Source organism: Struthio camelus, chromosome 7, assembly GCF_040807025.1.
Source record: "Struthio camelus isolate bStrCam1 chromosome 7, bStrCam1.hap1, whole genome shotgun sequence".
NCBI lineage: Eukaryota > Metazoa > Chordata > Aves > Struthioniformes > Struthionidae > Struthio > Struthio camelus.
In genome coordinates, this window is record NC_090948.1 from 36,093,036 (window position 1) to 36,106,795 (window position 13,760).

Consider the following 13,760-nt stretch of genomic DNA (forward strand, 5'->3'; position numbering starts at 1 on the left):
GCATAACTTCATTGGTTGAAGTGCTATCCTGAACCAAGTCTGACTTGGATTTTCTCTTCAGTTTCTGTTTAATAACATCATAAATTAGAATGTTTCAGGCCACATGTTATCTTACTTTCAAAAGTCCCACTTTCAGGCAAGTTACCTACAGGGCTACAAATATAGTACTTCATTATTCTGTATAGTTTGATCAACATTCACAGATGACCAGATATCCTGTTTGGCTTTATTTCAATTGCCAGCAGTTGATCTTCAAATGCTTTCAAGTATTGAGTTATTTAGTTAATTGAGTTAACTACACAAATGCCTCAGTTCTCACATAGTTAAGATATTTTTAGATAGACAGCATATGCAGAAAAATTATTTCTGCTAGCTGAAATTGGCTGCAAGAACAGGGGTGTGAACACCTTGTTAACATAAGTGTACTATGGCTGTTTTGAAACTTTCTCTCAAATACTTTGTTAGTAGTCACTTAGAACATTACCAAAAGAAGCACTACCCTTTTATCTTCCTGTTCAAATATCAGGAAAATATACAGTTTTAAATTAGTTAACTCAAGTCATTTTGATTCAGACCCATATCACCCTTGTTGCACATTTTAACTGTCTTTTTTCCATTACTTTAACACTAGACCACCTTATCCTCAGCATACTTCTACCCCCTCTTTAAGGAGAGGCTAAAAATATCTTTGTGTGTTGCATGACTGCATCCTAAAATGATAAGTCTTTTTGTACAGCTAGGATTGTCCCTCTGCATAACTAAGGCACATTTTAAATATCTGCTACTCATACAGACTGAATCTCCCTGGCTATAAGAACAAAGTTACTGGGTTCACCTGCCTATGAAATATTTCTTCATATTTTCCCTCCTAAAATCACTTCAGGTGATGCTCCTATGATAGAAAACTGTTCCTCATCAGGTGGCAAGGGGCTGACAGAAAGCTGCATACAAGTTTTATGGAAGTGGCTCTAACAAGAGGGAATAGAGCAGAGAGAAGGAAGTACAGCAGAAGTAGTACTTAGTGAAAGAATTAGTTACTTCCATTGTCATTTGTAGTCATCATTTCACAGAATCATTCAGATGAGCTTTACAAAGATGCAATGAATGCACATGAAGAGCATGAAATGTTCTAAACTAAAACTTGTGTGCAAACTGAATGTTAGGTTTAAAAAAAGCAATTTTCATATAAGCAACCAAACTGTACCAAACACAGGCTTAATGACTGTGATACCTGGATGATTGAAATAGCTGGATCCCAGGATGGACGCTCACAGTCATACAAAAATTTATATATGACATAACACTTACCTAAAGCCCCTCTTAGAGCTGGGCCCTTCAGACTCAGAGTATGAGTAGAATCAGCCACCAGAATTGCACAGACCATTTGTTATGCTAATTTTCAGCTTGAAAACCATTTAAACTGACACACTATTCACTGAGGCTTTCCCCCATCATAACTCCACCCTGCTGTTCTACTCCAAGGATTAATTACTGATTAGCAGCAGTACTGCCTCCTAATCACACACCCCAGTAATTAAGTAAATGAAGTAACAGGGCTGTTTAGGGCAGCAGGGAAAAAGGGGAATTGCCCCCTGCACCACTTGCTCAGCATTAGCTGATTGGCATTCACATGAAATCTACAGTACTCTGCCCAGGACTTGCATCTTCCATGTTTGTGTCCTTCCTCACAAGCAGCTGAGATTTTGCGGGAAGATGACAATCTCCATCAGGATAAATTTCAGCCTCACTGTGTACAGCACCTCTTGTTTCAGAATGTTTTAACAAATCTAAATTCTCAGAGCCTGCAAGATGAGTATTTCTATCCGCTTTTCACATGTGGACAAGCCAAGGCAGAGCCCCAGCTGCACGTAATCGACAAGGAAGGATTGGCTGCCAGTGCCAGCAGGCAGGCATCTCTTGCCCTGAACTAGAACCCTGGACAGTTCTACCAAGAGTCCTGGCAGCCTCATACTTCTTCCCTTGGGTCTCGCTCCCCATCCCACACGGATTCCAGGAGAATTACAAATTCACAGCACATTAAAGTCACTCAGATTAGGGTCTTATGAATACTCTGAATCCTACCTGTGTTCAGGATCTCTGCAGAAACATTCTTCCTTACTAGTTTAGAAACCAACAGAATGAAGCAATGCAACTTCAATAAAAAGCATCACAATACCTCTTGACTAAGAGGATCCCCCTAAAAAGTCATCGAGGAAGTTACAGAAACATCAATGAGTACAGCTCAACTGTTGGTTTGTTTTTCTTATTTCATTAAGAAAAGCAAAGTCAAAGTTACTTGCTATGGATTATTCCATGAATGACACATCCAAAAAGAGAAGAGAAGGAAGAACACAGCTAGCAGTGATCTGTTCACTTTGACATTGATATAAGCTTACATCAAACTAGAAGAAAAAGGCCAACACACACATACATAAGAGGCAGCAATACAAAAGTTATATAACCATCATTACAGAAGAAACGGATTACTCCCACTAAATAGCAGTTTTAAAACAAAACTATGAAACAGACTGACTAGTGAATAGCGTGAAGCATTACACTGCTTCATACTGTTCCCTTTCACAAAATAATGACCCTCCCCAAAGGTCAGCCAAATCAGTCCTTGTTTACATTCATAAATCTCTAACGCACTATAGAGAACTCTCAGCGACCAAAATCTCTTGTAAGTACAAACCTGAAACAAGCCTGTGATGGTAACACTTTAAGTGTCTTAAATACACTTAGCTAGGCATTTAATTTAGATGTAGTAAGACATGGTGATTACATATCAAAGAAATGCTAAAGAAAATATCCCATTTATAGTTTTTCCCCATTCAGGCAGCTCCCTCTATCATTCTTCCTCTTCACCACAGAAAATGAGCTGTAAAAGGAAAAAAAAGTAAGTTTTTCACTGTGCTGTGTTTGGAATGAAATGGATAGGTAACTTCCTGGCTGTTTCAGTTTATCCAGCAACTACTGTTAACAGGCTGACCCAGTGCCCAGCAGTCAGTGGAAGAGAACAAGCTGCCTAAGACTCACACTAGATGAAGCAGCACATATTAGTAGCCTGGAAAAAACAAGGTAGAGCTTATTGGCACCTTGGTTCTAGAGCCTGCAGTGAATAAAAATGTACCAGAAAAAGTCTAGTCTTTTAGCTCTAAAGGCCTGAATTGCCTATCCCAGTAATCACCTCTTCTCTACTAAGAATATAGTGGCACTTTCACCAAAAGTGTGATAGAACTAGTTCCCTTCTGACCAGGTGTTGGCTCTCTACAGGCCTGACGCTCTGCAACACCATCCCCAACTCTAGTTGGCAGTCAGCCAGTGGTTAAGTCAAGCTGCAGGTTCAGCTACCACCTCTGAAAAGTCAGAGGGAGATAAACAGACTGAGGAACAAACCAGTGTCCAAGCACAGTTAACATATGTGGACTCTTCTTGGAAGTGGGATGCCCAGATACATTTAACTCTGTCAGTCTGTAATTGACAGACTGATCAAAGTGTTTTTGAATTTTAAGACATAGTGATTCAATAAGTACAGCAGGCATATCAGCATCTGACAGGCCTACATAGGTGCTATCACTAGGATCTACTGAATTCTATAATTGCATCAGTCACAGGCTTTGAAAAAAGAAAAGCCCAAATGCTAGAGCAGGCCCTGCAGGTTTCAAGGAACCTGAAATGGACGTTCCTATGATTTAAAATGAGTTGAAGTTAGAGCAAGCTGAAATTTATACAGTGGTTTAATGTAATAAATTTATTGCAGCAACTTTTACATTGCTTCCTGTCCCACTGATCATTGCAAAATTGCAGTATGTAATTGAAATTTATCTACTGTGTCTCTTACAGCTCAAACATATGCTTCGTAACCCAACTGTAACGTACATCATTCAAAGCCAACGCGACCTGGGCTGCAAGCACCCAGCTTGTGGGACCCCACTGAGGCAGCAGGCAGAGGCAGCAACTGGCACAGGTGCTCCTGGGACATGCCCAGTCACACTCCCCATGCTCTACTGCACTGCACCTGACAGAGGCCACCAAGAAAGCCGTCCCCATGGTGTCCTGGGTCCGTAGGTGGTGATGTAAGCAGACACATACACACTCTATTCTGAAGATGGAAACCCACTATAAAATATCTGGGGATCCTTGAGGAAAGTCTTGAGAGAAAAGATGATTCAACCTGGAAACACAGGCTCAAGGGCAACAACTCCCTGCTAAAGGGCATGCGGCAACAGATAAGCAAAACCATTCTAGGGAAGCGACAACTCAGAAATCCAGTGAATAAATACTGCAAAAAAGGAAGAAACAGGTAACACAGGCCTCAAAAAGACAGGAAAATTCTCTCAAGGAACCAAAATTTTGTAAACTGTGGTAAAAGGCTGTACTAAAAACCCTACCAATGAGGGGTAGATCTCTCAGCCACAGGGGGTTACTCAGCTGCAGGAGGGCACAAGAAGCTGTTATCATTAGTACTTGATTTTTTTTTTTTTTTTTTTTTTTGGAATCTGAAGTACCTAAGCCTTTAAACCATGAGAAACGCAACATGATCCTATGCTACTTCAGGGAAAAAGTGACCCATTTACAGGCCCTCAGCCTAGCAGGACCTTACAATTCCTTTTCTGTGAATATAGCTTGATTCTGGCTCATCTTTACAACACCTTTACTCACCTGCAAAAGCTTTGGGATAAAGCAGTCTACAGTAGACTACTGTTTTAGTTTTCTTTAAGTAAGTGGTTAATTTTGTTTCCCTGAATATGATTGTTTCCTCCATACTTAGTCACTGTTGCAGTTTACCATAAAACAAAGACAAGACAGAAAATTAGCTGACACTTAAATACAACTGTACTTCTCATACTTCTTAGACCCATTCTTCAGAAGGGCAAAGACTATTCACACTTAAGTTCTTTGGAAAAGGCTCAAAACCACAGGATGAGTTATGTCACAGGATCCAAGAATCTCTTCAAGTTTCATGTTCCCTCCCAAACTGCAGGTTTTCTCTGCTAAAAAAAAGTACGCGTTTTTAAAAATTCACTTTTCTTTCCAGCATGGATGAAGAAAACAGGGCATAGTCCCACAACACTTATCACAAGACCAGTTTGAATCACAGCTAACATAAGCTCAGCAGAATCTGTTCTCTTACATAGCTACAGAAGTTTCAACTTAACAGCAAATGGAAGGACTGTCGCTTCCATCTACAAGTTGTCACTTATTCAAAGTGAATTATGCTAAAAATTCAATAATATAATGCCTTTTTGTCATTTCCTATAGAAATATTAAAGTCATCTCAAATTTTTTTGACTACATTAGTCAATTTTGGTAATATTAGTCAACAATAGATAGTATTAGTCAACAACTCCTAGCGCTAGATAAATGTTAACTAGAAGGTTTTTTTTTTTTTCCAGGGAAAATGATCTAAATAATAAATAGTTTCAAAATAGTAAGATATTTTATTTCCCATCATGTATATTTTATTTTGTTCCAGCCTGGTAGCAAGAACAAAATGATGGTATTACTGTATACCAGAATGATTCTAGCAAAGATGACAGACATCAGTGCATTTTCATTTTCTGGGGCAATTCAAGAAGTTTTATACGGCAACAAAATATAAATGCTTTCGATGCAAGGGAACAGAATTTTTAAACTTTTAAGTTAAAAAACATACACACACAAAAGTGGTTAGGAACAGTCATAATTGAAAATAGTTTGATTTTCTACTCTCTATTCCTGTTGGGCATTTACTATTTGGACATACAAATACAGAGCATCTTCTGGAAGTTCAGGAGGTTTTTTTGGTTCTTTTTACTGTGTTTTCTTTAATATACATGCCAAAAGTGTGAGCTTAAGAATGCATCACATCAGTAAAACTGACATTAAAGCTCAACAAGTAGAAGCTGACAAAAGCAAGAGCAAAACAAATATGTTTGTATTGTCACTGATTTAAATTTTCAGCATAGGATACACTGACTTAAGGTTTAAAACCACCATCATATTGTCAACTTTAAATCTTTAAGAACCATGATTTCTCCATAGAGACTTAAAATTAACAACATAACGTAAACCTTACTCTGCTGAGACTAAGAGACAGTCTCCTTCTAGCATCTTTTTTATTTTTTAAATTTCATAAATCTATGTAGATTTCAACTTTTGAGCTTGTGAGGAATAAACCAACTTTAAAAATCAATTTACCCTCCAAGTAATAGTTTTAATGAATAAATTAGAAATCACAAAAATTTAGAAAAAGGTAAAAATGAACATTTTTACCATTAACAATGGTTGCTTCTACACTGGCTGTAAAAAGCTGAGAATGCTTGCTACAATCATAATGTCTGTAAGAACTGAACATGGATAAACCTGGTTTGTTAAAGCAGACAAACAAGTTAGCTGATATTGTCATAAAAAAAGAGAGCTTTCGGAAGTCTGGTATCACCATCCATCTCAGAAATGAGAAATAATTTTTCATCTCATCTTTGCAAATGCTGGTCTTCACAGGTGTTCAGTTACAGACACAAGTCTCACTATAATCATATAAACACAAATGAATCACTTGACCACATGAAGATGAAATCCTAAGACCTCAGGCCACCAAGTGCTGTCCCCACTGAAGTCCGTGATGTTATTTCAGTAGAAGCAGGCCTTGTCTACCAAAGGATCTAATCCAGCTCCCATCAGAGAGAGGCACTCAGAACTTTTCCTAGGCTACTAGATTTAATATTCCACTTTGAGGACAGCATGGACTGGCTCACCATATTCAAGAGAGCCTCCAGCCTCTCAACACCTACTTCCACACAAACATCCCTTGAAGCTTCTCATCCCAGTAAAGATACATGCCTGACCAGATTTGCAACTGCACCAAATAATAGAAGAGTCCCCTTCTGGAGACTAATACCAAACCTTGGAGTTACGTCAGAGCAAACAGTCCCTGGCAGAAATTAAGAGTGTTCCCAGTGTAATGAGCCATGGTTATTGGCTCAAGAAAAGTGGACTGAGTTAAATCTGCTAGTCAGGAAACCATTAGGTAGGGAGGTCTAAGCATTCTGATCCCAAGCACAGATTTTCAATCTGCTGCATAAGTAGCTAGCACCTCTCTGCATGCTATTTTTAAATATTTAAAAAGTAATGGAACAATGCCAAAATCCTACTACAATTCAGCAATAAATCAGCTGGGTGGATTAATACACAAATTACTCTAGAATCAGATTATGAGCTCAACATGAATATACAACGAAATACACCCTCTTTTGGCACTTTTCTACTAGAAATTTCCATTGTTGATTGTGCTTTATGCATCTAGTGAGATGCACCATCATCATTCATTGTGCTGTTTCTGTCTAAAGGTCTTGCTTGGAGGGGATAGGGGAAGAGGGGAAAGGAAGATGACTCGAAATGAAAGTACATATTTCCATTAAAGTTTCTGGAAGAGGAGTTTAGTATGAAGTTTCCCACTATCCAGGAATGGCTGGTGCCCAGCAAGTATCTGTAAAAAATAATGCAGAAGTATCTTATACTACAGGAATCTTGGTCTGTTCTAATTTATTTCTTGTTAATTTCCTGATTAAAGTTTCAGATGTCCACCAACATTTTTATGACTCATTTCATTCCAGCAGTTTGAGTTAGAAAAGGAAAGATGACTTATCTTTTGTTAAAGAACGAAACACATCTTACATATGTAGTGACAATTGACTTCAATGCTCTTCTCTGAGATGCCCAGATTTACTGAAAAGCGATGACACAAACATATATGATAAGGCCACTCCAGAATGCCTTGGGTTTCAGTTTGACATTTTCAGACCACTGACAGTATATAAGCATGAATGGAAATTGCAAGACAACTGAAGCTCAAGTCACTGAGGAACAGGCAGCTGCTAGAGAAGAATCCTGAAGGACAGAACTTTGGGGGGGGGGGGGGGGGGGGAAACACACCAGGCTTTCTGTTCCACCAGAACTAATACTCAGTATAGCCTCAGCAATAAATATTGATGCAGCATCTTCCTTTTCCCTTGAAAGCTGTTGCCACACCTTAATATGATAGTGCTAAATGCAGTACGCTCTGCTTTCATCTACATCATCCACCCTTCAGAATAAATCTCAGTATCACCACCTGATTCATTCTCTAAGTTGGAATTTTTAAATATACCTCAGGAAAATGGACCACTTTTGTCAATCTATTTTAAATGCACAGTTATTGCATGAATGTGCCCAAAAGTGAGACACTGTTTGCCAGGTTAAGGGCTGTTTGTGGTACACCCTACTAATTGTAATTCTGTGGAAGTTCAGAGAACTCTACCAATCGTGATTTTTCCATAGCAAAATGAGCTTTCCATTACTGTCCTCCTGCTCTTTCTGCACCTTTAATCTCCCGCTGATCTGCTCAGAAATTGTACAAAAAAGGACAACTCTGAGCTGATAAAGGGGGCAGGGGACAAGAACACACACCTGAGCAGTCAAATAACAGAAGGAAGTCTTTCAGTAACTCAGCCCTGAAGATAAACAGGATAGGAGGCAAAGGAAAGGCCAAGTATGGAGAAAGCACAGCTGCCAGGTAAGGAACTATCTAAAGAGAACATGGAGAAGGCCATGGAAATACTCATTTTGGAATATCTACTTTTAGGAAGGACAGGTGGTATAACTCACTGGAATCCCAGACCCAGTTAAACCTTCACCTGGCTCAGGAGTTTACATCCAAACACACAATTTGTTTACCAAATTCTTCTTGGAGAGCATTCCTGAATTAACTGAGGGCTTCTTAAAGCTATGGGCCATTGACAGATCCACGTTCTCCTGAATCAAATCGATACATTAAGCGCCTTTCCCCCAGTGAATTGTGAAAAGCAGGAGGAATTTCTACTAAGCAGCCACCACTTCGGGTTTTATTTAAAAAAAGAAAAGTATTCCCCTTTCCATTGGGCACGTTCTGGCCACAAGCTTGTATTTAACACAGACATACAAACAGCCTTGATATGCACTGGTTACGAAGGATACACCTAGGCCTGATCCAGCATAGCCCAGCAATAGTCTCTGTGATTCAAATAGCATTAAGAAAATTAGAGCAGTGATACAACACTTTGTGCAGGTTTCTAAAGCTCTCAGCCACTCCCTGTTGAAGTGCAATAGCTTGCAGTCATGCAGTGGAGTTTGCTACAGTTTGTGTAGTGAAGGCTCCAGGCACATGACCATGGGCTTTGCCATCGCCTCACCAGCCATCAGCCACGCACTGTGCCGCTGGTCTTCAACAACTGCAGTGCTAACATGCGGATGGAAACACATTGGACAGCTTCTCCTTCCAGAGACTAATAACACTTGCTACCAGTCAATAGTGGGTGGACTTGGGACACTGCAATTGTACCCTCCTGCCCGCAAGTAGAATATCACATTTACAATGAGAAAGCCATCACTGGGATAATAGGTGAGAATCCAAACCTTGCTTAATCCTGAATCACCTGGGCTGCTCTTTCTTGTTGGCTATTGGGTTGGTCCTCTACAAGACATGGATGTATACACAAGCTTAAGTCATAAAACTTGCTGTCTACTATAAAATTGCAGATAGATTGTTAAATGCCATGAAAATAAATTTGTATAACACAGGAAAAATATTAACCCGTTCAGAATTTCAAACCCATCCCAGAATTTATTTGCAAATTTATCTTCTGTCCCTGAGGCAACATGTCTGACAGAAGCATTTTGTGTGTCATGGAGGTATCCTAATTTACCACTAAAAGTGATTTTAATGATTTTTCCTTCCCTGCTTCCTTTCCAAAGCTGGTCCTTCCACTTCTGTGAGGAGAGAAGGGCTAGTTTAATAAAGAATTTTGAAAAAGTAAATTAAACCAAATACATTCACCAAGGAAATGGATTAACTATGAGGCTGTCATACACTTTCATATGGTAAAAAGGCAGTCACACTCAGAAAATAAAGGGTGGGACTCAATATATTCTCTGCAATAAGCCTTTCAGACATCTTTTTCTAAAGCAGTTGAAGAAATTCGCATTAATATATTGAGTTAATATTTGAATTAGGAGTAATAAATCTAAGAAATTTACTCTGGTTTTTACAATCTGGTTCTTGAGTGTAGACACATGAAAATCATCTGTTTCAAAATGGGAAGGGGGAAATTATACGGATATCAGGAAAACAAAAAATTGCATTACATAGAGCATTACAATCTAGAGCATTACAATCTAGCAAATTTATCTTCAAGTACAGTCTCAAGCAAAAGAAACTATGACATAAATCAGCTCCACTTAAACTGGAATTTTATTCCAGAGTTTAATTTAAACACAAAATTTCCAAACCCCAAAAATGTATAAAGCTGATTAAAGTGGCTTATAGCATATATATATATATACACACATAAATAAAAGGTAGGTTTTAATAACAACTGTTTGTAAAACTTGCTTATCTTAGCAATGTTAATAATATTCATTTATAAGAGCACATGTTGATTATCAACCTCTCCTTAAAGGAAAAAAGATTTATTTATATACCTTGTTAACTCTGCATTTGAAATGGCACTATGAAAACTACAACCACATTAAAATTTTATGTGTAACATATTTAAACCTTGGAATATTTAAATAATGCAGAACTACTGAGTTGTGATTTTATTACTGATTCTAGCAAAGAACACACCCATCAGCATCTAGCATAAACAAAACCATCCTGATTCTACCATCATGCTTATTTGAAATAAAAGATCCAACCAAAGGCAGTCCACACCCAGAAGCAAAATGCTCAGAAATACAAAATGACTGAAAAAAGGCATTACAGCAGACTATCTAAACAGGGAGTTACCTTTTTTCCTTTCTTTTTCCTGTGCGCTGGTTTAGTGTTTTTCTCCTTTGCTTCCTCACTCATTTTGCAGCAGGTAAATATACAGGGGAAGGGAAATTAAAGAGATCACTGCTTGTATTCCAACATCCAAAGCCACTGCAAATATTCACGGCTCGGAAACCAAAGTCCATCTGCTGACGTTGCTCAGACAAGTAACAGAATAACTGCTGTTCAAAGGCAGTCTCTGCTCCTCCTGCACAGACTTGAATTGCTCATAGCCTCGCTGTTTTCCTCAGTGAGAAACTGGGTGTTCTTCACATCAGTTAGTCTGATTCCTCTAAAGAAAAAAATGAAACATTTTCCTCTTTCATTTTCAACTGATCTTTATTCCTGAGAGAAGATCTGGAAAACACTTTCTAGCTTGGTCATCCAGAGCACTTCCAGTCTCAAATCGGGTTGATGAGCCACGCAGAAATTAGCTGCAGCCGGCTGACAAGTGTTAGAAGCTTTTACCAGTGGATGATTTGCTGTTTCTTTCAGGCAGAGAAACCGAGCCTAAATTGCTCTGATTGCTGGACGTGTACAATACTGACATGTGTTGAATGCATCAGGGCATACCAGAAAAGGAAGCCTCCAAGAGTGATAAAAGATCAGGTTACTGGATCTTAAAGCCACTCCCAGGCAGATTCAAACAATAAAAGGCACAACACACCGCTGAAGAAATTGCTAGATGAGATGTTCATGTTTCCCACAGCTCTATATCCCTGTCCAAAAGACCTGCAAATTGCCACTCTGAACAATAAGGTTTATAATATTATTTATCTCATGAAAGCAGCAGCAATATTTCAGCAAAACACATTTACAACTATTCCTGCCTGCAATAGCTTGCTCCTCCCTTGTGCGCCTGTTCATATGACAGGATTTGTACGGTCTCCCTACTAGTGCAGCTCTTTCACAGAAGTGTTACGTGCCTCATGCATGTGCACAACTCCAGAAGGTTTCAGATCATGTTTCCACATGCTGCTGACCTACTCTGGCAAATTGCTTTGGCTAGCTCTGTACAAATCAAATCTCAGAGAAAAATGAGGAGAGGGCAGAGACTTGATTAAAATAATTCTCTCCACTCTGTGCCCTTAAGTCATGTTACAGATAACCCATACATTACCAAACAGCCATGACAGCAGTCATTCAAGAGGCACCTAAGTTATGCCAATACTGCACTTAAAACTGTGCTCCTCTCTTTAGGTACATCCACAGATTCCCATATTGACCTTTCCCATAGGGTCTCCCACCAAGATAGCTGTCAGTGGAGGGTATGGGGGAAAGTATGAGACATCCTGCAACAGCCCTAGCTACTGCATCCATGCTTCAAAGCTGAGATAGCAGTGCACCCATTTGCACATTTCTGAGAACTCTGGTCACATCAAAGGTGCCAAGTGACAATGAGTTTTGACAGGCAGCCTCCCATTAATACAGAGTTGGTTTGAGGTTCTGGGGTTAACATCAGAATTCTCTCCCCCATCCTCTTCACCTCTCCCTCCATCCCCCCCCCTTCAGTAGCATAGAAATACTCATGATGAGCAACATGTGTATCAAACCAAAAAAAAGATTCAATGCACTGATTCATACTGCTGTTTGCCTCAAAGCTTTTTCCTTTTATCATTCTCTACAAATGAATTTCAGTGAGCAGCCGCAATAGCACCATCACATGGAGGCCGTTTTCTGTGTGTCGGCAACAAGTCCTTGTGCTCGCTGCCCGAGTGCGCTGGAAGCAGACCAGCATCATCTGACCGTGTGTCTCCAAGCTAGGAAGATAATTCGCCACATCATATTTTGAGAAACTGTGCCTCATATGCTACAGAGATTAAATAAACACTATGAGGAGACCACCAATAAAATTTACCTCAAATCTTCCCTTCCTGAAGTCATTGGCATACAATAAGATTTATACTTGCAAAGCAGTATGTTTTAATACAATGTCAAAACTGTTGATAGTGCACAAAACCAGGGATTTAATTTTCAGACAATGTGTTTTTAATGGCTGTCTCAAAGAAATAAAAAAAAATCCCCAGCCTCTCCTAATTTCACTTTTTTTTTAAATAGATGCTATGTTATAAACTAAAGTGCTCTCTGCTGGTTAATAGCAGGTAGAACAATGCTTAAACCCTCAAAATACCATTCTATCCTCAGGCACATACAAATCACAACCCTTTCCTCATGACTGTTTTACCATATGTTCATCCCCCTGGACAGCACTATTTTCTTAAGTCAGTCAGCACAGGTAAAGTTCAGGATAATTCAAGCGTGTCTTCTGAAAAGAAATTAAAGCTTTGATATCAACTGACTAGTTAACAGAAAGTATCTCTAAATTGGGGCATGCTTGACATAACTGTATACCTATAAAGTCATTTTGTATTACTATTTAAAGGAAAAGGTCATAAAGAAAAGCTGCACTTCTGCTGGAAGCAAAACAAGAATTCCCTTTCCAGTGTAATCTATTACTCAGGAAGCTGACAATTCAAACCATTCACTGAGCAGAGGCTTGAATACGTAGACTGAGAAATGTCACAGGTTCCCACTGAACTTTGTGTGTACTTCTTAGTCCAGTTCATGAGAACTAGACTCTTTATTGGGTTTTAAGATTAAGTCCTATTCCTAACTTACATGGCATTTATTTCTTAATTACTTCTGTAACAGCAATATCTGTTTTCCCTGCGTTCTCCATCTTTTTTGCCTTTTTTCAGCTTTGCAAAAAAAGTAAACTCACAAGCACTCGTATATTTAGAAGATGGAGTCCAGATAAGAAATAGAAGAATTTCATAGTCACAAGACACACAGAGGTAGGGAAATTCTCACTCTTCTTCCCTCATTCTTCACCTAACCATAGTGACCCTTCTGAGAAGTATAATGTAGGCATCTTCTCCCATTTGAAGTAATCATTCATACTTGAAAATTTAGGCCCTTTTCATGAATCTTGCTTCATGTGCTCCTTACCTCA

The 13,760-nt window shown here is 39.0% G+C and overlaps 1 protein-coding gene across 3 annotated transcripts in view; it reads right to left on the minus strand.

The window, feature by feature from the left end:
* Positions 1-13,760, minus strand: part of ANK3 (ankyrin 3) — a 373,731-nt gene that overhangs the window by 297,099 nt on the left and 62,872 nt on the right. For 2 of the 3 annotated variants that reach the window (XM_068950768.1, XM_068950765.1), the window contains exon 1: positions 10,784-11,397. The exons of the other annotated variant lie outside the window; for it this stretch is intronic. In XM_068950768.1, the coding sequence (XP_068806869.1) occupies positions 10,784-10,846 (63 nt within the window). In that variant the 5' untranslated portion in view covers positions 10,847-11,397. Of the gene's footprint in view, positions 1-10,783; positions 11,398-13,760 lie in introns of those variants that run through there. 3 annotated transcript variants of the gene reach the window in all.